Genomic DNA, 24,113 nt, shown 5'->3' on the forward strand with positions numbered 1-24,113 from the left:
AATAAAAACAATATTGAAAATGTAGTCTAGCTTTATGACAATTTAGTTAACACAGCAATACCACTAGCAGATGATGACTACATTTCTATACTAGAACAATGTTATTTCATGCAAAGCACTTCTCTTATTGTAGTGAGCAAAGACACACACACCCATATACACACACACACCTATAAATAAACAAAAAATTGCAGTCCTATGAACTTCTTTGAAGTTTGTTTAGTTTTAAAGCAGTCTGAGTAACTTTATTAAATTCTCCCCGTGTTACACAAAACTAATTACAATAGCAAATCCCCTACTGTAGAGTTGGAGCATAAATAATGATGTTTCATTCATTTCAGTTTAACACTTTCATTTGGTTTCATTTGACAAACTCAGGTGAGTATAGTCATAGATCTGGCACAGCCTTCCAGCAAAATCAAGTCGGTCTAGATTGTCAAATGAAGGCAGAGCTTTTCCTTTTGATTCCAATGAGGTACAAACAGCTCATACTGAACCTCTCCGACACCTAAAAAGGTAAGGGACACATAGGATTTATATATTCTCAAACTAAAGGGGAAGTTGTATTTATTTATTTATTTTTTATAAATCATTGTCGTTATGATAGGGATCAAGACTCGCTTAGTACAGTGCATACATGTAGATTCATTGTTTAAAAAAAAAATCTGATGTTGATTTGTTTATTTGTATTAGTAAGTGCTAATGTGTACACTTTAACTTAAACTACTGTAAATTAAACTTAAGCACATTTTGTGCTTTACATGCACATATCTGTAAATGTAAATGACAAGACTACTGGCTAGGGAGTTTCCTGTAATAAGATAATGCGTCAAGAGAACAAGAAGATATTCAAACTATGAGAACTATTTTATTGTCTAAACAACTCGATACTGTTTTGAACACAATGCTGTTGCAAACTTAATCCATGGTAAATCTATTCACTATTGTGAATACTGCAAGCAGATCTATAATGACAATTGATGACAATTAAAGAGAAGTACAATTAAATACATAAGATACAAATGTCTTGCTTTACTTTGAAAACGCAGCTTTTAAAATGAAGAAAATGAAACCCCCCTAAAATAAGCCCTTAATGCTACTTTTATAAACTTTTTATTTAGCAATTTCTTGACATGTCATCCTTGACGTGCTTCCATAAAAATCTTTTTTTTTTTTTTTTTTAAAGAAAGTCTGTCTCTCTCAAGCTTTCTATCTCTCTAAAAAAAAAAAAAAAAAAAAAAAAAAGATTTATTGTGAAACCAAGTGAAGAAGAAACCAAAAGATGTTTAGCAGGGGAATTCTGCTAGCAGTGAATAGTTATAGCTCATAAACTTATTATAAATTGATAACATTAAAGTATTAGATACATATATAATACATAACTTTTTAACAGTGTGCAAAAAAAGTCATATCACATAAAAGAGACTCACTGAATTAATTATTTAGCCATTTTGAAATTACTGGCATTGTAATTTCTGGCCAATTAAAAAAAAAAAAAAAAAGTTTGTTAATGTTTTGAAAATAATGTAAGACAAGCATTTCTTTAATTTAGGCAACTTTACCATTATCAGATTTGCTGTCATTAAATGATTGCCGGCATTAAATCATACAAACCTGGTCTAAGATTAGGCATGCACCAATATTACAATATATTAATATATAATATTGAATAAATTATTTGTAAAACATTAAAAAATTAAATCAGTTGTTTACAAGACACAAGTGTATTAAAGCAACACATTATAATGTACATTAAAAATATATATCCATTTTGATATTTGATAAAGATTACATTTAACAGTTTTATTAAATATTATTATTTATAAATATTACCTGTGATTGAGCATTGGTGATCATGATGACAAAGGTAATAGAACTGTGTAAAAAAAAAAAAAAAAGCACATACAATTCAATTTCAAAGGATAAAAATATAAATGTGTTAACCAATATGATTACTGTACACTCCTGTGTCACATACTGCCATTGAACTAATTTATATCTTCATGTTTATTTTATTTTTTAACAGGATTAACATCCTGGTATGAGTAAGACAACTGTTTGTGGTGGCAGACATGAACTGGTTGTCCCTACAGGTCCTGCTTGGCGGGGTCAGCCAGTACTCCACCGTGTTTGGCCGTGTCTGGCTATCTGTGGTGTTTGTCTTTCGAATCCTGGTATTTGTGGTGGCTATTCAGCAGGTGTGGAGTGATGAGCAGAAAGATTTCATCTGCAACACCGCCCAGCCGGGTTGTACTAACGTCTGCTATGACAATTTTTTCCCCATCTCCCACATCCGTCTATGGGCTCTCCAGATCATTTTTGTCACTTGCCCCTCTCTCATGGTTGTGGCTCATGTAAAGTATCGCGAAATGAAGGATGAGAAGTACATCAATGTCCACAAGGGTGAACACCTGTATGCCAACCCAGGGAAGAAGCGTGGAGGGCTATGGTACACCTACATACTCAGCCTGGTGTTCAAAGCTGGCTTTGATGCAGTCTTCCTCTATATTTTGTACTTAATTTATCATTTCGACATGCCAAGAGTTGTCAAATGCACTGAGGAACCTTGTCCAAATCAAGTTGACTGCTACATCTCCCGTCCTACAGAGAAGAAAATCTTCACCTTCTTTATGGTGGTCACTTCTTCACTGTGCATCTTCATGTGTATCTGTGAGATGTTATATCTGATTACCAAGAAAATTCGCAAATACCTGCTCAAACAGCATGAACACAACACCATCACACAGCATAATTACAAAAGGGTGGATCCAACGGCCTCATCCAACCAGAATCTCAGTAACTTTGAAAAAACAAAGGCCACAGCAGGGGAGAAGGATTCAGAACTGGCATAATTATCGTCTGAACTGACTGTGGAACAAGCAAGCATTATAAACAGTAGTAAGACACACTGGACCTTGCTAATAACATAGATAATCCAATCATGCCAATACACGAAAGGAATATTGCATTTAAAATATTTTAAGGACTTTTTATTGTGACAATAATATAGGACTAATTCTGAATGTCATTATTTTCTTATATGTAATCATTTAAATGAAAAATAAGGTCATTAGGGTGGTATTCTTGAGTCTCATCCACTAAAGGAGCACACTGCCCCCTAATGTACAGAAAACAGACCCACTTCAGAGAACAACATGGTGGGGAGGAGACCATAGTAAGCATCCCGTTCCTGGCCTAATACAGTAAATGAATAAGTGTCCACACTTACTAAAGTCTGAGATCGTCCACAAAACATTGATCAACAGCTACAGGACACTGAAGAGACTCTTGAAAGCTGGACTGCCCTATAACCTTGGGAAGTCTTTACATTTTGCACATCGATACTTTTATGATTTGCTCAAAACAAATGTAATATTTCATGTACATGCACTGTGCAGTAATAATGTTTACAGAAATCATGTTTTCAACTATCCCATTGCAAACACATCCTTTATTGTGTCTGTCCTTGTTTATTTTGCACATACTGTACTTCAAAGTAAAGCACTACCAAATTATATGTAATACTAAATAAAGCATAAATGAGCACACAGTATCTAAACATAAATATATATTTCTATTTCTAAATTATCACTATTACAATACATGGGAATAGGGCAAAATGTAAATGTATTAAACATATACAATAAAAAACAAATATGCAGAAAAAATGGGTCATCAATATCTGCAAAATAAGTAAATTGTCAAGTTTTGCCTAAATAAAGTGCTGCAGAAATGAGTATACCCTTGATTAAATTCAAACGTGTAAAATTACGTAGTATGTCCTCTATAACAAAAGTTTACTGTTCTTACCCTTTTTGGTACCAAGTGCAGACATTCTTAACAAATTGTCACATTTTTCCAGTTTAACTACTGAAGGATGACCTCTTTGAGTGCCCTGATCTTTAATGGTGCATGAGAGTGTCGGGTGCAATACTTGTCCAGTGCAGGATTTTCACTCTGGGGTGTATAGAGTAATTGTATCACTATTTAAGAACTTTACTGGACCTCACTCTGGGGACCAGGCACTTCTCACTGTACTGTCTCCCCCTTGTGACACTATTTTGAATGCTATTAGATTAAAAATGATTAACTTGGTCTCATGAGACCAGATTATGGATTTCATTTTGTTAATATGGGCTTTGGAAAGGCTAAATGAATTTCTTGTGCTTTGGCTACAGTAGGACTTTCCTGTGTTGACAACAACCAGGCATTTCAGTGCTGCAAGTTGCATATACTGTGCGAGATGAATCCATGGCTTTTGCCAGCTCTGGGACACATTTTCCAGTTCTTTTCTTAGCAAAAATCAAAATCACCCATCACAAAATGAAAGTGAAGGCTTGATTATTTAAAATTCTGTACATTGTGTGGGAGGTATAACTTAATATTGATATGCTTTTTGATAAATTATATTAAATTACAAATTATAATTATATACATGTCTTCTATGTGAGCTTTCACTTTCAGTTTGTCTCACATATACATACATATATATATATATATATAAAATAGATTTTATATGTGTGACAATAAAGAATGAATAACCAACTTCATTCCAGATGCAACCTAAATGTGGCATGTCAAATTTCCAAAACAAAATATTGAAAATGTTGTCCTATATTATTTTATGTGAATTTAGTTATTGCAGCAATATACAATGATGTATCTACTGCTTCTATAGAAGAACAATGTTATTTCGTGCAAAGAAGCACTCCGTAAGGAGTGAAAATATCACAACAACATATACACAGACCTATAAATAAAAGAATTCCAATCCTGCAAACTTCTTTGAAGTTGTTTAGTTTTAAACAAAAGTCCCCACAGGTGAGTGCAAGCAGAAATTATGATGTTTTGTTAGTTTAACATTTTCATTTGATTTAATCTGACAAACTCTGGCACAGCCTGCAACTAATGAAGTATGTCTAGATAGTCAAACAAAGGCATAGCTATTTATTTTTACTCCAGTCAAGTACAAAGCCTCATACCTCTTAGAAACCACCAAAGGTAAGGACATACATGATATATCTCTGCTCAAAAAAAACAGGGTGTTTTTAAATAACTGGCACTATGATATGGATCAAGACTCACATCAGTTAGTAGAGAAACAAAAAATCAAAGAAAAAAAAACTGATGTTGCCTTGATTTTTTATTTCTTTTTTGTATTAGTAAGAGCTAACTTAAAGGGGTCATATGATGCGATTTCAAGTTTTCCTTTCTCTTTGGAGTGTTACAAGCTCTTGGTGCATAAAGAAGATCTGTAAAGTTGCAAAGACTAAAGTCTCAAATCCAAATAGATATTCTTTATAAACGTCAAGAGTCAGCCACTCCTACCTAAAACGGCTCGTTCTAACACATAACACAACATATCTACCTCACTATCTGGGAAGATTTGCATAACGCCGCCCACATCTTCACGCAAAGAAAGAAGGCATCACTTTTATTCTCGCTGTAGTATTGTTGCCGCTGCCACGAAGGTGCTGTGTGTTTCGTTGTGAAAGTGAAACTACTTTGTTTGGCCTTCCAAAAGAGGACGATATCGCTTCAATAATGTACAGTATGTGGAAAATAATGTGTTTTTTGAACCTTAAACCGCATAAACACATTTCATTACACCAAATACACAAAATAATGTTCTTTTTAGCAGCATCATATGACCCCTTTAAACTTTGAGTTCAGACAGGCATATCTGCTACATTTTAATGGCTCTGGATTTTTTTTTGTAAAATGGTAATTCATCGAGAACGAGGTATACAAGCTATGTAAACTGTTTCAATGGCTAATTTTATTTGATTAGTAGGCTAATTATAATAGTGGCTTGACAGTGTTGTAAACACAATGCTGTTGTAAACTAACAAGACACTTTCAATGGTAATTGTACGTGTGAACGCTAAACGCAGACTTATGACAAATAATTAACTTTAAGTTTGCTACTGATATTGGACAGAAAGTATCAGAAAATGAAAGCCTCAGCATCTCAATGCTGCTTTTATAAAGTAACTGTATTCATGCCATGAAAAAAAATACAATTAAAAAAGAAAAAGTAAAAAAGACAACTGCTTTAACGATAGTTATATTTAGGTGCCTTACAAAGAAAAGCTACAACAGTGTTGCCTAAAGGCCATTCTGCTCCTGAATACAATAAGCAACGTAATGAAACTGTGAAGAAACCAAAAGGTAATTTACCTACCTACCTACCAATACATAACCAAAATTAATGTATTAAATGCATCTACTGTATAGTAGTATATAATATTTAAACAGTATGAAAAAAAAAAGAAAAGAAACACTGCAGAAAAAAAATGTCACTGAATGAATTGATGACTGATTTATTGACAACTAAGGCTGATCAATCATCCAGTTTTTTAGTCATTTTGAAATTACTGGCATCAGCCAAAGTGATCAATGTCAAAATCAATGAATGAGACATAAGTACATGTGGAAATAAATAAATTAATTAATTAAATAAATAAATAAATATTTGTGAATGTTAAAGGGGTCATATGATGCGATTTCAAGTTTTCCTTTCTCTTTGAAGTGTTACAAGCTCTTGGTGCTTAAAGAAGATCTGTAAAGTTGCAAAGACTAAAGTCTCAAATCCAAAGAGATATTCTTTATAAAAGTTAAGAGTCAGCCACGCCTACCTAAAATGGCTCGTTCTAACACGCCCCCACATATCTACGTCACTATGTGGAAATATTAGCATAATGCCGCCCAAATGTGCACGCAATAATTAATTATAACTAGTTATGATTAATTATTCATATTTCCCTTATGAGCTGATTCGCAACATCTGCGTGCGACTGCATGACAATTAGGTCATCTTGGTTTTAAATTAGAGATTCACCGATATTACAATTCTGCCTGATAGCAATAGGCCAATAGTTATTCACGTTTTTTGGCCAATAACTTATAAATAGTTGAGATTAAAATTGTATACAATGTTGTTTAAATACTAAAACACTTAAACAATAAAAAATAAAATCAGTCATTTTAAATGCTAAAGATAATGTATGGCATCACGAAAATTACAATGTATAGTATGAAAAATGAATATGCATCCTAAAATTGGCTAAAGTTTACATTTAGAGGTGTTATTAAATTAGTGTTTTTGAAGATTATCTATAAGTGAACATTAGATTGATGGCAAAGGCAAAGGTAATCTAAATAAAAATAATCATATACAATTAAATACCCAATATTGACAGACATCAATGAATAATAATAATAATAATAATAATAATAATAATAATAATAAATCTCCAATATCATCCAATAACAGATATGGTACTGATATAAATGCTCTATGTTTTTTTGTTTTTTGTTTTGGTAAGACTAGTATCCTGGTATTAAAAAAAAGGTGTAGTATGATGAACGGCAATAATTCATCTGTGACACCACCCAGATAGGCCGTACTAATGTCTGCTACGATCAATTTTTCCCCATCTCCCACATCTGTCTATGGGCTCTCCAGATCATTTTTGTCACTTGCCCGTCTCTCGTGGTGGTGGCTCATGTCAAGTTTTGTGAAATGAAGGATGAGAAGTACACCAATGTCCACAGTGGTACACACCTGTACGCCAACCCAGGAAAGAAGCAGGGAGCCTTGTGGTACACCTACATACTCAGCCTGGTGTTCAAAGCTGGCTTTGATGCAGGCTTCCTCTATATTTTGTAATTAATTTATCATTTCGACATGCCAATAAATTTAAAAATGCACTGAGAAACCTTGTCCAAAATACAGTTGGGCTACATCTACATGCTACATCTCCCGTCCTACAGAAAATAAAATCTTCACCTTCTTTATGGTGGTCACCTCTTCTGATTACCAAGAAAATTTGCAAGTGCCTGCTCAAACAGCAAGACTGTTACAGAAGGGTTGCTCCAAGAGTCTCATCCACTCAAAACAGCAGCAACATGCACACTGTGTACGTGTACAGAAAACATAAACCATAACAACACAGTGGGAGGAGACCACAGTAAGCATCCTGCCCCTGGCCTAATACAATAAATGAATGCCCACGCTTATTAAAGTCTGAGATCGTCCACATAGCATTGATTAACTATCTACACTACACTATCAGGGTAGTTTGACTTAAACCAGTTATGACTCTTAATTTAAAGTACTTATTTACTTTATTTATTCATAGCATTACAGTTAACATTCAAACTTGGGCTTTACACCAGAGCCAAAGAATATAGGGCCTATATTTTTAAATGTCAGGTCAGGGCAAATTCTCACATTTATTGAGGAAAATTTTCAAATATGTTTTAAATGGAGACAAGTATATCATTAATTGCAATATATGCAAACAATGTTTTGATGCCTTTTTAGTGTTGCTGTTATTAATTACATAACATTACTTGTTTTATTTATAATCTTGTTATGGTTTAAAATAACGGATAAAAAGCATTAAATAGGTTATTTAATGGCAGGTTCCACTTATGACGACAATAATAACTCCACATAGTTTGACTTTGGTCAGTGTGTGTGTGTTTGTTTCTCTCTCGCTCTCTCTCTCTCTCTCTCTCTCTAAACATTTTCAGTATGTGTCTGTACAGAAACTGACAACAATAAAGTAAAAAAGTGTGACAACTAGCCCCGGTCTCCCATTTATATGAGGAGAGACAAAATTTTATCAAAGCCAAGAAATGTCATGTACATCCTCAATCACTCATTAACAAGGTAACAAATATCGTTATTACCTCAATATAACCTCCTCCAAATATGGTTTCTAAAACAAAACTTTTCACTATATAAACAGTGACTCACAGTTTCTGCTATGAGCAATTTTCCATGCTTTCACCAATCAGATCGAAAATACGAGGCTTCCTTTTGACAAACGTGAAAACGCACCAATCAGCTTCAGGAGGCGGGTCTTAATAAATACAGTCGAATCGCTCCATTTGCTAAGATCCTCCGTGGAATGAGTTATCGATACGGACAGGTAAAGTCTGTTTTCCGGGTTTAGATATTTTACATATATATGTATCTTTTATGTCTATATGATTCTTACATATTTTTCTTGCGGTCTAAACTTTTAATGTTAGTGTACTGGGAAATTGTGCTGAATGATGTTCATTCTGATCGCGTGAACTTTTTAGAAACAGCCTTTTTTTAGGCTAGTCGGTTAGCCCTGTAGCTAATATGAAACATTTAAGTGGTAACAGTTACGTTATTTGTGTGTCTGTTGAGAGCGTGCTGTTCAGTCATGTATCACAATGTAAAAATGACCATATGTTATGTTGAAGTATTGAAGTATGAAATATGTTACATCTTTATCTGCTATAATGTCATACAAAAAAAGACACAAAATAGAGATGTGTCACTTTGATGTACCTTGACCTTTACCGTCCATTTATATACCGTAGTTTCTACAGTTATTGTTACTGGTGTAAAATCACAATAATAATAATAATAAAAGTATGAGTTTACAAGTATGACTCAGTATTATGTTATGGTACAAACTTCCGTGAAACACAAGAGAAGACGTTACATAGTCTCCAATCACTTTCTTTGTATGGGGGGGGGACATGCCTTGAAAGTGAATGGTGACTAAATATGTCATTCTGCCTAAAATATCTCCTGTATTAATATTATAAATATTATATGAAATCAGTATAGTACTAAAAGTAATACTATATAAATGTTAGTATTCCACGGAAGAAATAAAATCATACAGAACAACATGAGGTTGAGTAAATGATGACAGAATTCACATTTTTACCTAAACACTTTAATTTGATTATAATCCTATATTTATTGTTTTGGTGACATATTTGCTTTTGCTTATGCCATTTAACCGCATCTAATTCTCTGTTGGTGTTTTATTTTACAGTTTAGCATTTCAAGTTACTCATGTTTATTGCAATACAAACTTGTCATTATTTGTTTTTGAAAGGGTTATACGGGACCAGGTGGTAACACTCCCCAGCACCACCCGCCTCCTGGGGCACCGTATGGAGGTGGTCCCACTGGTGGACAGTATGGTTCACCTTATGGCGGTGCCCCTCCAGGGCAGCAATATGGTGGCGGGGCTCCATACGGGTCTTATGGTCAACCTGGTCCAAGAGCGCCGTATGGTGGAGGCCAAGCTCCAGGTGGTCCTTACGGAGGTTATGGACAACCCCAGGGTGGACCATATAGTCAGCAGGCACCTGCAGGTTAGAGACGTGTAACTCTGTTTTGTTTTAATTTGGCTGAGTATAATGTTGAGTATATTCATATATTTCTAAATTATTTTTATGTATGTGTTTGTACAGGGGCCCCCAAAATAATTTTTAGACACTTAAGCCAAACTTAAGGATGTCATTACATTTTAATAACTAAATAGCATTTATTTTAAAGATAGCGTAAACTGCATTACATCAGGTGTTTGAAAACATGCAACAAAATCCATATACATTTTTCGGTTTGATTTTAAATGTCAAAAAATAAAAAATTTTTAAAGATTTTTTTTTTTTTTTAATGAATTAAACTTTTATTCAGCAAGGACACAATAAATTGATTAAAAGTGACAGAAAATACGTTACCATTGAACAATTTTCTATTTCAAATAAATGCTGTTCTTTTGAAATATCTATTTATGAAAGAATCCTGAAAAAAAATTACCACGATTTCCACAAAAATATTAAGCAGCACAGCTGTTTTCAGAATTGATAATAATATGAAATGTTTCTTGAGCAGCAAATCACCATATTAGAATAATTTCTGATGGATAGTGTGACATTGAAGTCTGGAGTAATGACTGCTAAAAATTCAGCTTTGCCATCACATGAATAAATTGCATTTTAGAATATTAAAATAGAAAACACTTATTTTCAGTTGTAATAATATTCACAGCATTACTTCTGTCATTACGTTTAATCAAATAAATGCAGCCTGAATAATATACAGTAATTGAAGCAAATAAATGTGATCTTATGGGAATGTGATTATGGATTTGGTAATGTAGAGGAATAGGAATGTGGTTTGGTATATAATATGTGACCCTGGACCACAAAACCAGTCATAAGGGTCAATTTTTTTAAAGATTTTTTTAATTTGTTTGTTAGGATAGGACAATATTTGGCCAAGATACAACTATTTGAAAATCTGGAATCTGCGGGTGCAAAAAAATCAAAATACTGAGAAAATCGCCTTTAAAGTTGTCCAAATGAAGTTCTTAGCAATGCATATTACTAACCAAAAATTAAGTTTTGATATATTTACGGTAAGAAATGTACAAAATATCTTCATGGAACATAATCTTTACTTAATATCCTAATGATTTTTGGCATAAAAGAAAAATCGATAATTTTGACCCATACAATGTTTTTTTGGCTATTGCTACAAATATACCCCAGCGACTTAAGACGCTTAAGGTTTTGTGGTCCAGGGTCACATATATAACTTTTCTTATCAGAATGTTTTCCACAGCTTCATACATCTGCAAATGCACTGTAATAGTTGTTGATCCAGCAGGTGAATTTGTCCACATGGTCTCAGGAGTGGTAGGCAGTAGGCATGGGCCGATTACCGGTTTCAAGGTATACCACGATTTGAACATTTCACGGTTTCAAAACCGCTAATATTTTCTGTTATACTGTTCCTGCGGTAAGCGCTATTTTTCATGCCTCCTCAAAGACTGAAAGTGTAGGAATCCCTCAGGTTGAGTGCAGTGTAGAGAGTAACACGACCTCCTCCTCCTGTGTGTACTGTGTAGGATAGACGAACTTAAGGAGTTTCCCCTGGAACTCACGCGATCGGCAACCGGCCGTTTTTTGTCTAATTGCAAGCAACTCGTCTCTGTTCTGGACTTGCACAAACTGCGTTGCAATGCAATCGTTTTCCAAAATGTAATTTATGTGAAAATATGAAGTCTGTAAACGCGTGTTAAGCAAATCAAAGAAAAAATAAACAAATTCTACTGTTCCTGTAATATTCTGTATGTTGCTCAAAAACAAAATATATTGTGTTTTTTTTTTTTTACCCAGTCATTTAAAATTAACACATTTTAGAGCTGTAACAACAATACCGTGATACCGTGAAACTGTGATATTTTTGCTTAAGGTTATACCGTCAAAATCTCATATCGGCCCATGCCTAGTAGGCAGCAGCTTCAGGCCGGTTTGACTGATAATGCCTGAGTGTCAGGGTTGGCAGCTAAGACTGTACGAGCCGCTGCCATTTAATCAGGCGTGCAGTGGCTGAGGGCTGTGAATAAAATACGAAAGATAGAAATTTACGAAGGTGCTGCAGACAAGGTCCTTGATCCTCCTGCACTGCAGCTGTGTCAGATGCCCCTCACTGAATGACTGATGCTCATACACTGCAGGATGACCGTATACTTGTACTGATCTGGTACAGAATGTGCCCACGGGAGAATTAGAGTGATGAGTGTGGTAATTCTGAGTGAAGGGGTTCATGTGTATGTGTCCTTCTGCATTTATGTCGGTAAGTATTGTGTAATGTCCTGTGGGAAAGGCTGTCAGATTCAAAGACTGTCCTCTGAACAGTGCTTATCCCTCCCGAGGGATACAGTGACTGTCTGTGCTTCACCAAATTGCACAACTTATTTCTTGTCCCTCTTGGGATCGAGACGACACATCGCTGACAACCTAGGCTTGCTCACATTTCCAATATGTTTTTCAAATCTGACCTGTAGGACTGCATGTCTTCATCATTGTCTCACTGTCGTTTTGCAAATAATAAAGTATTTTTTTGTACATTTATGCATATGCTGCATCCTAAACTGCTCCATTCAGTACATAGAGGAATCCACATGTGAATATAAATTAGCTAATTCAATCCCAGCTCTATACACCAGGGTTATTATCGTTAACCAAAACTAAAACCATAAAAAAAGATTTAAAATAAACCATTTAAAATAAAAATTAAAAATGCATTTATTTATTAAGATTTTGTTTTAGCTTGTTGCCAACACAACATTTCTCATTTTCTTTTAGTTTAAGTTGAAGTACTAAAATGGCTAACACTAAAACCTAAAATTTTATAAAAATTATATAGAAAGATAAAAATGACAAAAACACCAAGGCAAAATTACTAAAACGTTAACGTTTTATTATTAGAATGAAATATTATAATGATATTAAATATTAAATATTATTATAATGAATGAGTTATAATGAAAAAAAATCTGAAAGTAAAATCTAATTCATAAATATTAAACACGTTAATATTATATCAATGATTAGGGTTTGGTGTAATACTATTTTTAGTAAAGTAATTTGTTAAAGTAATTTAATTAGTTTTCCCTTGAAAAAGTAAAGCAAGGGATTACTCCTATTTTTTTTCTGTAGTTTAATTAGTTACTTCTGATGTAATTGCATTAAATACTGTATAGACTATAGAACAATTCTTTATAAAACAATAGTGAATTTAACATCAAAATTTAACATCTGATGTTAAAATGCATGTTTTAATGTAACCATCTCCCTTTAAATACTTTGGTCTGTTCAAGAATAATTTATGCAGTTTTATATTGTTTCTTTGAAAGAATTATAAGTGCAGTTTCATGTCTATCTTTGTATTGTTCAACTGGTCGAGGTTGATATGGGATTTAAAAAGTAATTAGTGATCTTTGTTGACATGGTTTTATTCCTAAATGCTATTTAGGCCTGATGTTAACTATGGTTAAATGATTTGTTTTGAACTGACTGAATTATCTCGTATCAACAGAGCATGAAGAAATACATTTGTATCTAACTCACTAATGTAGTGTGTTTTCATGCTGTAGGTAACATTCCTCCCGGTGTGAACCCTGAGGCCTACCAGTGGTTTTGTTCTGTGGATTCAGATCATAGTGGCTACATTAACGCAAAAGAACTGAAGCAAGCACTCATGAATTCCAACAACACCTCTTTCAATGATGAAACCTGCATGATGATGCTCAGTAAGTGTTGCCATTGTTATCATAACCATTCTGATAGCTGTTAAATTACTGAATGGATGCTTATATCACTATTGAACTAAATAACAGAATGCTACAATGTCAAATAAACAATACAACAATAGAGGTCATCTGATGACATCTCCTGTGCCAAAGGAAATTGAAGCAAGAATCAGTGCTTTGTTTCATTTTCAGATATGTTTGACAAGACCAATACCGGACGTGTAGATGTATTTGGTTTCTCTGCACTGTGGACGTTTCTGCAGCAGTGGAGGGCAGTATTCCAACAGTTCGACCGCGACCGATCCGGATCAATTAACAGCAATGAGATGCACCAGGGTGAGTAAATTGCAGGTCAGAAGAGAGACCCAAGATAACACGTTTGCAGTAAAGACCACATGTTCACGCTATGTCAACAGTCACAGTCACTAAGGACAGATTCCAGTGTTCCGTGGTTAAATTTACTGGCCATAAATACCAGTCAATAAATTGTATTTTGCATTTTATGTAATTACTATATTACAATAACAATTACAATATATATACAATATTAAAGTAGTGCTTTACGACCACATCATATATATTAGGGCTGAACGATTAATTGCATTTGCGATAATATCGCGAGTACGTCATAAATAGAACAAGGCATCAGTTTAATGTCGCGTTGCATCCAGTGTACACAGCGTCACTGATTATAATGGTTCTACTGTATTTTGCCGCTCGCGTCCGGTGTACACACAAAAATGTCATTCATATCAATTCATGCATCACCTAATTTCATCGTAACATATAGCCCTGGCCTACAGAAAAGAACATTTATGTTTAATCTATCTAATAGTGTGTTGGTCATACTATACAATGATTTATAGCTTGTCTTTGTTGAATAATACAGAACATAAAGAGCTTTAAAAAATACATATTAAATCGCAATCGCAATATTGGTAAAAAAAAATCGCAATTAGATTGTTTTCCAAAATTGTTCAGCCCTAATATATTTATATTGCAATAATTTCACACTCAATCTTCAAATTATTATAGAAACAACATAAAGACAGTATATTTGTAATATTTGTCTAATGATATCGTTTTTATGACTGAAGGCGAGATTCACTGATACCAATACTACTGATGTCTCTAGGAAACTTTTTTTTCCCCCTAATTTTTAACCATTGACTATAGCTTTTCAACATTACAGTAAATATAACAACTTTTAATTTAAGTGAACTTAAAACAATCTTCACATAAACTCATTATGATAAATGTCATATTTAGCTACCTGTGCCCTTCAGCAAGTAGGAAATACACAGAAATTGAATAAAGTTATCAAACACTAAATTCTAAATTAAATACAGATGAATCTTTAAAACTACAAAAGTTATCGATTTCCTCTTTTTTTTTTTCTTTTGTTCTTTGATGAACAGACATCACAGCAGAAGGGTTATTAGGTTATTTCGGCTTTTAGAGCTCTGGCTGCTGAACATGATGCAGATCTGACAAGTATTGTATTTTCTCACAACTCTTTACCTTTTCTGACCCACTTCAGGTCTTAAAGTCTATACTAATGAGCTGACGAGTTGAATCGGGTGTGTTAGATGAGGGAGACAGTGCTGGGCTGCTCCAGGACAGTTTTGAAAACCACTGCATTTTAGAGACATTTTCTTAAATGTGATTCATATATAACAAGTTCACTGTTGTTCTACTGAAGCTCCCTCGTCACCTGTACATTTTCCCCACTCGTTTGACTAGCACTCATAGAAGGAGTGTGCGTCTGGGAATTGTAACACTTGATGTGGTCGTAAAGACATTCTGCGTCTAAATAAACGCAATTCTTGTCAAGAAAAAAAGAGACCAAAGCAGCAGTTGTGAGTGGAGTGGCCAACCCTAGCTCCGCCCCTGCGTTAATCGCGTTGAATATTTTAACGTGTTAACGCTAATTTTGAAAGCACTGATAAAAAGTACAACATAACACAGTCTCCATCTCAGCTGTCTTTCACAAAAAAAACATTCTGAATATTTTCATTTTTGGGGTTTAATTTGAGGAATATTCCACATATGTACACTATACAATTCAACAGTCTAAGTGGTAGTGTAGATTTTTGACTGTTATTGAAAGAAATCTCGTACGCTCATCAAAGCTGCATTTATTTTATCAAAAATACAGTAAAACAGTAATAGTGTGAAGTATTATTTTTCTTATTATTTAATATAGTTTAAAATGTAATCTATTACTTTGATGGTGTACACATGATCCTTCAGAAAGCTCTTGCTGTGATATAGCAAGGCTTGCTCAAGGTGTTAATCACAACCTAAATCTAACCACAGGAAGTCTTCACTGCATCCATCATCTAACATGTCTTTGTGTATTTCCACAAATCATTTTTAAGTGATTCACATAGCATATCACTTATCTTTGGAATTTGCAAAGAGGTTAATATGTTTACTGCTCATAGTTCCAGGAATTTGTACAATAAACAAAACATAATTACAAATAACATGAATTAGTCAAATTTTCATGGGGAAAAAAAAAACAGTTGTTTAAATATAGAAAGGTTCAGTGAGACATACACGCACACACACACAAGAAGTTAGCAGTCACAGAAGCAAGGAAAAGACAGTTGCTGAGCTTGTGTTATCTGCTGTGAACCCCTTTTCCCATCTAATCCTGCGCCATTGAATACGCCATTATTTGTAGGGCTGATTTCCTTGTTGAGATGTCATGAAAAATTGCTCTTAAAATAACCTCAAAAATTGTAGCTGTTATCTTGCAGTGTCTTTTTTATACTCATTGATTTTGTATGAACAAGTCTGTTCATGACTGCCAGAGCAATATTTCATCTGCGGCGATAGTTGAAGCCAAGATGTGAATAGGCCTGAAAGTGTATGGATTATTACTGGTGAGTGACAGAGTGTTGAAAACATGGTGGATACAAAAATGACAGTAGAACGGTTTAACGGGGCCTGTGGAAAAAAAAAGTCCCAAGGGATTTTAGGGACCCTTGGAGGCTTTGCTGGGGAAAAGTCCTTCTAACATGGTTAATTTCCAAAACTCCTCCACTTTTTGTCATTTAAGAAACATAAACCTTTATGTAAAACCAGTAGTTAGCAATGTGGCAACTTTCCATCATTGAAAATAATAAGGAATGTTACTTGTGCAAATCAGCATATTAGAATGATTTCTGAAGGATCATGTGACACTAAAGACTGGAGTGATGACTGCTGAAAATTCAGCTTTGCATCACAGAAATAAATAACATTTTAACATATACACAAATATAAAAAAGTGATTAAAATGTGAATAAAATTTCACAGTATTAACGTTGTTGCTGTATTTTTTTTATCAGATAAATTCAGCTTTGGTCAGCATAAGGCTGAAAAAAAACTATAGGGTAAATGTAATGTTTTGATTACCACTCTGTTTCTTATTTCCCAGCATTATCTCAGATGGGCTACAGTCTGAGTCCTCAGTTCATTCAGGAACTGGTGAATCGTTACTCTGTGCGGGGTGTGAACGGGGTTCTCCAGCTGGACCGCTTCATTCAGGTGTGCACACGGCTTCAGATCATGACCCTAGCATTCCGTGAGAAAGACACAGCCATGTCTGGAAATGTGAGGATGAGTTACGAAGACTTCCTTTCTGGTGCCGTTACCAGACTGATGTAAAGGACTGCATCAGCAATTCAAAAGATGATCTGACTCCGAGTGTACAGCATGCCACCTCACCCTCTCAACAGTGCCTTTCACTGCAGCTTACCCTGATTTTACATGTATCTAAAAGCTATGTTCATTAAGCATTGCCACCTAGCCAAATTAAAGCACTCATCGCAAGAGACTACTATTGTGATTTGGTTGTTCAATTATTATTCAAGACTAAACTATTGCCAAAAATATTTGTGGTATATGTGAATAAAATGACATTGGCTATGCAACAAGCACTATTTACTAATTAATGGGAGTATGTCATAGAAGTATAATAACTTTACTATTGTGATTTGGTTGTCTGTAATGCAACCAGTTATTCAAGACTAAACTATTGCCAAAAATATTTGTGGTATATGTGAATAAAATGACATTGGCTATGCAACAAGCACTATTTACTAATTAATGGGAGTATGTCATAGAAGTATAATAACTTTTGATTTTCTTTGTTTTAATGAACATTTCTGTACTTTTTGAATATTAGCAAAACAAATCTGATTATGAATGTTTGAGATGCAAATATGTTTCAGTTTCCCTCCCTTCCCTTGCTTTATGCCTTTTATATGATAATATTTATGCTCTCCTAACACCCTTTTATAACCTTTCCTTGTGTATTTTTTTTCTGCTGCTGTTTTGCTTACAATTAAACAATGTAATTAAAATCAGTTTTATTGTATCTGTTTAATTGTGATGTTTTCTCATTCGTGTCATTTTTCTTTTTTTTTTCTTTTAAAATATTTTTTTCATTTTAAAAATATTGTGTCTGAATTGAGTATACCATATATGTACTACATATACAAATTAACTGTATCGTACAATTATTAGAAGTAGTAGTATTAGAAATATTATTCAAAAATGAGCTGTAAGTGAAGGACAAGAACTGGTCACTGGGTGTCAGCATTGCTTTAACAGGACATCCTGTATAGAACTTTTTTTTCCCCGCCTTACATGAAAACGTCATTCTGACGTACAAAAAGAGCCAATCAGATTGTTTCTCACAGTGACGCAAGGAGGCAGGAAGTTGAATGGCCTGAAGATAGAGGTACGTACTGTCATGAGATTTTATAAACGCACGCGCGAATGATTTAATGGATTTATGAAATATTATGCACTAAATCGTCAGTGGGTCCCCCATTATGTTTTCAGGAACATATATGTTGTATTAATGTCTTTTTATTGCGCCTCGTGCTTTGACACCGGTACCCTTGTAACAGTTACTTGATTCTTTAATGATCAAGTTATGTTACATAAACATGTAGTTGGACACTTTAACATAATGTCATTCTCATTTCATTCCTGCTGCCTTATAAAAACAACATAAAATTGTACCTTTGGCTTCTTGAAAGCAAGTGTCTATATGTTATCCTTGAATTTGTCACTGGGTAACGTAGTAATGATAATAGCTACATTGTCAGCTTGTCAATGCTAATTAACTTTCTAGACCTTGGACTGATTTTTTCAGGTATATGCAACCATGTGGCCAGTGATCTGGACTGCCATGCGCACTTATGCGCCCTATGTGACCTTCCCAGTGGCCTTTGTGGTGGGAGCTGTTGGATACCACCTTGAGTGGTTTATCCGGGGAACTCCTAAAGCCCCAGGAGAAGAGAGGGGCATTGCGGAGCAACGGGAGGATAGGAAATTAGAGGAACTGACCGGTCAGGACAACACACAGGTCCTCAGCCTGAAGGACAAACTGGAATTCACACCAAGGGCAGTGCTGGAAAGAAACCGACCAGAGAAGAGCTAAGTTTTATTAAATGTCATGAAGTCCTGCAAGATTACCATATAATGAAGTGCAACATCTCAAGCTTTGGGCTCATTTGTCACACTCAACGGCCCCAGGGACAGAAACGTTATCAGAATTTTTTTTTTGTGGGATTTCATGTCGATTCCTATGCCACTTCATTAAGCCATCCTAATTACATGGAGTCTTGCTGTAATATTTACCAGGCCAGCTGGTGGAACTTGACTGCTGGGAGAATTTTTTTACAACTTTCATTCTTTGAGACTTCTTACTATTCATCTTCTGCCCTGAGGCATGCAGATACATGACTATATTGCACAAGTCCTAACTTGGAAAGCTTTAATAAGTTTTCCATTAGTGCTACCTGTCATATGCTTATGAGACTGAAGCTCAAAGAAAGACCACCTTTGTTAAGTTTTGTGTCTGTGTGAATAAAAGTTCATTTATGCAAGGCAACACTTGAGTGGGACTAGAAAATGTTTAAGACGTTTGAACTTTTGAGTGGCTGAAGTGATTCAGAACACTGAGAAATTCATATAAGCTCTGTCATTGTTGTCCTTTGCTAATTAGTGATAATGAACACAGTGAATAGTGAGGAATGAAAGCTAAGTTCTTCCTCAGTGTCTTTTCGGTTCATGTAAGATTTTGTGGGATTTCATGTCGATTCCTATGCCACTTCATTAAGCCATCCTAATTACATGGAGTCTTGCTGTAATATTTACCAGGCCAGCTGGTGGACCTTGACTGCTGGGAGAATTTTTTTACAACTTTCATTCTTTGAGACTTCTTACTATTCATCTTCTGCCCTGAGGCATGCAGACACATGACTATATTGCACAAGTCCTAACTTGGAAAGCTTTAATAAGTTTTCCATTAGTGCTCCCTGTCATATGCTTATGAGACTGAAGCTCAAAGAAAGACCACCTTTGTTAAGTTTTGTGTCTGTGTGAATAAAAGTTCATTTATGCAAGGCAACACTTGAGTGGGACTAGAAAATGTTTAAGACGTTTGAACTTTTGAGTGGCTGAAGTGATTCAGAACACTGAGAAATTCATATAAGCTCTGTCATTGTTGTCCTTTGCTAATTAGTGATAATGAACACAGTGAATAGTGAGGAATGAAAGCTAAGTTCTTCCTCAGTGTCTTTTCGGTTCATGTAAGAACTCTGCACACACTTTGTATATATGGACCAGAAGGTTTAGCTTGTATTTCAAACCAATTATCTGTGGTTTTGAGTCCATTTGCATGTACAGTACAGTGAACTACCTATGTAGTGCTTTCCTAAGCATTATTATGGCTAAAATATCAGTGATAATTGCACAGCTGAATTTTGTGCTGAAGTGTGTGGGAGACTGCCTTGTGTTCATATAATAAATGTAAAGACAGTTGAATTTTTGTACTGTGTTTGTCAGATGTTCTTTCCGTCTAGTGTGAATTTTGCACATTGCACAACAATGCCAGAAATCATAAATAGGGCTGGGTGTCAATATAGATTTCATGATTGTGTTCAAGTTATTTTCACTATCTCTTGATTCTTTTCTATTTGAATTTGAATCGATGACAGTAGGTATGTTTCCACTGTAATGTCCATGTTGCATGGCAGCTTCTGAGACTATTTTCAAGATAAGAAAAATTAGAGGTAAATTATATCAGATTTAATATATATATATTAAATCTGATATAATTTACCTCTAATTTTTCTTATCTTGAAAATAGTCTCAGAAGCTGCCATGGTGTTAAAAAAATAATATCAAATTAAGTATTATTTTAATTAAGATTGTGAATAATCAGAAAATATTTTTATCCAGCCCCAATCAGTAATTACATTCACTTTTAGATTCATGATGTATAATCAGATCAGTAATTTCATTATTTAAAGTGAAATGTGTAATTGCTGCATTATAGATGTTTGTTAAAATAAATAAATAAATAACTTGAAGTAATGCATTTACATTGACTTCTATCATTTTGTAGTAGATCTGTATGGTGTGTTTTCTATAATGCACATTCTTTTTCTTTCAGCACGCAACTTGATTAATAGAAACCAGAAGAGCAAGACTTTACAAATCCCCAGAGTGTACTTAATAGAGGTCACCCTAACATTTTCCAGCATAAGTTGTGCTTCATTGCTGCCAACAAGCTAGCGAAACTTTTATGAGTGCTGATTTACATCAGCAAAGTGCATAAATGCTGATACCAGGCACCATCGGCTTGTCTGCCCAAAACTGTTTTCAATAAAATGTTATGTTTGAAGCAATATTTCAGATGAACTCAGTGAATGGCTTCAAGTCGGCCCTAAAACATTTACATCACTTTAAGCTCAATGTAAGTGTTAACTTAAATTTAACTGATTCTTCCCATGTTTTTGTCAATGCTGATTTAAGGGGAAAATGTGTTTAATGTCACTTCAGTGGTTTTCAACCTTTATGACTAGTCCCCACAACAAAGGCCCCATTATATTTTCCTGTTTGTGTTAAGATTTATACAAAATATTTTATTCACAGTTTCTTCCCAATATTTTAGACTTTGGCATAACTAGAAACATTTATTTATTTATTTAAAATTATTTACACCATTTGTAACTACATCACACTTCATCATGCAATTTGATATAATACTACCACTATTTTACACAGAACATTAAAAAAAAATGTAGATTAAAAAATGCCCACAATGTTCAAAGCTCCACAAAGATTGTATTGTTCCAGTTCTAGAAATCACACTTTTAAAATCAGGATATATTATCATACAGGTTTTTACAGTTGAAAAAGCTAGTTGTTTTGACTTATTTTAAATCATTTTAAGTCATCTTGAGGTCTCTTTGGAAGTTTTCTGAGGCCCCTTAGTGGGCCCCAGACCCCTCGTTGAGAATCTGTCACATACTGTATGTCCTATTTAGCAGATATTTTGACAAAAACATTAAAAATGTGAAAGCTAAGTGAGCTATAATTGGATAAAATAGCTATAATCTAGAGAGGACTGTTTGAGTGATTCTGTTCAGAAATAAGGATTAGTTTTTCTTTGGCCAATGAAAGTAATCATTGTGATTGCTCAGACTGCATTTGAAACGTTCTCTCTGAGGTTAATTTATTATTATTATTATTATTATTATTATTATTATTATGCAGCCTTACGAGAATGTCATGCCTGCTTATGGGTCAGATGACCTGCTGTATTTGTACGAGTACTCCTATTCCTGTGTCCAGTTGTGTGAGAGAGGATGTGTTGTCTGGACTGTTTGTGCCTAACCAGGTAGGAGACCGTGGGTTTTGTGCTGGAAAGGTGCTAGTATGTCCCAGAGGACAAACAGCCCTATTGTTCCTGAGTGATAGGAAGAAGGAACGACGCCTGCCGGCCTCTCTCAGCCCCTCAGTCAGGATGTCTACAGCCTCTCTGCACAATTACAGCATAATTATTCACTATAGATTCCCATCAGCGACAGAAACAATGGAGGGACACTCAAAATCCTCGCCTTTCCCATGAGCTCAACTGTTCAGTTCCCACAACCATTTCTTCTGTCCCTCTTTGAATCTTTTTAGATAGTTAGAAAACTGACTTCCATTTCTCTCAGTATGGCCCCCTAGGGTCTTATCAATACCCCATTGTCCCATTCCAATTGTGTGTCCTACCACTTATTTTGGCACAAAAAAATAAGTTATTATGGTTCCTGATTATTATATTCAAAAATAATCATGAAGTTCAAATATTGATTATGAATACTGTATCTTACGGTAATGGTGGAATTCATCACAATAATATAATTTGTGAAAAAGTATCATTTTTTTGAAGGTTTGAAAAAAATACCACAAGTGCCTGATTATTTTTGAGCACAAGGTATTGTTTTTAATTACTTTTAGTATTATTGTTTTTTATAAAAAGGAGATCCAGGAGATATTATGATTCCTGTTTATTATTGGCAAGAAATAATCATGAAGTTCAAATATTGATTATTAATACTGATACTTACATTTGTGGTGGAATTTGTCACAATAATGCCAATTATGGAAAGAAAACCTGCCACAAATCCCTGATATTTTTAGCATTAGGCATTGTTTGTCATCAGTTTCATTATTGCTTTAAGCTTGAAACCCGAGTAATGGTTTATAGTCGGGAATTATTTGATCAATGACTCATGTCTGTCTTGTATGACTGTGTACTATCTGATCAGCTCCTTATCCAGATAAAGAAGCAATGTACTCTGACTAATCTGTTTCTCTCTTTGAAATAAGCTGTTCATATGGTGATGTAATGGGTAAAAAATGAAAATCTCATAGACTTAAACTGCAAACCCAAGCCATATACTGTATACTGTACAGAATAGCATAGAGACTGGTGGAGAGCTGCTTAAAATACCATAGCAACCATATAGCAATGCACGAAAACTCATCAAAAACACCTTGGTAATTATATAGCAACACTCTGGCAGCATGTTGTATTGGCAGTTGTGTATGGGTAAGCACCATTACTATTGTATAGATTATAGAAACATATTTTATTGAAAAATAATTTCATGTTGTATTGTACTTGCACGCAGTTCACAGTTTGAAGAGCTGATGACATCATGGAACTGCTGCAGGTGGGATTTTACCAAAAAACAATGTAACAATGCCCACCGTTTTTCCATTGTAAGGTTGAACAAGCCTGAACAGCCAGTGCCTGGAGTGACCAATGGAAAAATCAGGGAGCAGATACAAGTAACAAGCCTATTTCCTCCAGGTTGTTTAAATTAAGGATCCAGTTATCCATTATTTTTTTGGCTACCTGATAGCTAGACATTTGTTCTA

The 24,113-nt window shown here is 34.5% G+C and overlaps 3 protein-coding genes and 1 pseudogene across 4 annotated transcripts; all 4 read left to right on the top strand.

Annotated features, from left to right (window-relative positions):
* The first annotated feature begins 263 nt into the window (after positions 1-263).
* On the top strand, positions 264-3,656 carry LOC107698981 (gap junction beta-3 protein-like). The gene is made up of 2 exons (XM_016500118.1): positions 264-516; positions 2,027-3,656. Exon 2 carries the CDS (start codon positions 2,073-2,075, stop codon positions 2,850-2,852), a length of 780 nt encoding a protein of 259 aa, XP_016355604.1. The 5' UTR covers positions 264-516; positions 2,027-2,072; the 3' UTR covers positions 2,853-3,656.
* A 3,481-nt stretch (positions 3,657-7,137) lies between these two features.
* LOC107698973 (gap junction beta-4 protein-like) lies at positions 7,138-7,943 on the top strand (annotated as a pseudogene).
* A 951-nt stretch (positions 7,944-8,894) lies between these two features.
* LOC107698987 (peflin) lies at positions 8,895-17,863 on the top strand. The gene is made up of 5 exons (XM_016500121.1): positions 8,895-8,942; positions 9,897-10,158; positions 13,734-13,889; positions 14,082-14,225; positions 17,317-17,863. The coding sequence occupies exons 1-5, from the start codon at positions 8,922-8,924 to the stop codon at positions 17,544-17,546; spliced, it is 813 nt and encodes a 270-aa protein (XP_016355607.1). The 5' UTR covers positions 8,895-8,921; the 3' UTR covers positions 17,547-17,863.
* Positions 17,864-18,558: 695 nt separating this feature from the next.
* Positions 18,559-19,966, top strand: LOC107698988 (small integral membrane protein 12-like). 2 transcript variants are annotated; one of them, XM_016500122.1, is made up of 2 exons: positions 18,559-18,624; positions 19,045-19,966. In XM_016500122.1, exon 2 carries the CDS (start codon positions 19,057-19,059, stop codon positions 19,330-19,332), a length of 276 nt encoding a protein of 91 aa, XP_016355608.1. In that variant the 5' UTR covers positions 18,559-18,624; positions 19,045-19,056; the 3' UTR covers positions 19,333-19,966. The 2 variants fall into 2 exon arrangements, with proteins under 2 accessions (XP_016355608.1, XP_016355609.1); XM_016500123.1 differs by having other exon boundaries at positions 18,570-18,624; positions 19,035-19,966.
* Positions 19,967-24,113: the final 4,147 nt, after the last annotated feature.

Source organism: Sinocyclocheilus anshuiensis, unplaced genomic scaffold (genome assembly GCF_001515605.1).
Source record: "Sinocyclocheilus anshuiensis isolate Anshui unplaced genomic scaffold, SAMN03320099.WGS_v1.1 scaffold74, whole genome shotgun sequence".
NCBI classification, from domain to species: Eukaryota; Metazoa; Chordata; class Actinopteri; order Cypriniformes; family Cyprinidae; genus Sinocyclocheilus; species Sinocyclocheilus anshuiensis.

What these genes read in the sequence shown, in the direction of transcription:
- LOC107698981 (XM_016500118.1), top strand. Translation starts at nt 2,073, where the DNA reads ATGAACTGGTTGTCCCTACAGGTCCTGCTTGGCGGGGTCAGCCAGTAC.
- LOC107698987 (XM_016500121.1), top strand. Translation starts at nt 8,922, where the DNA reads ATGAGTTATCGATACGGACAG. An exon ending in TGAGTTATCGATACGGACAG is followed by an intron (nt 8,943 to 9,896) that starts GTAAAGTCTGTT and finishes TGTTTTTGAAAG; the next exon opens with GGTTATACGGGACCAGGTGG. An exon ending in AACCTGCATGATGATGCTCA is followed by an intron (nt 13,890 to 14,081) that starts GTAAGTGTTGCC and finishes TTTCATTTTCAG; the next exon opens with ATATGTTTGACAAGACCAAT.
- LOC107698988 (XM_016500122.1), top strand. Translation starts at nt 19,057, where the DNA reads ATGTGGCCAGTGATCTGGACTGCCATGCGCACTTATGCGCCCTATGTG.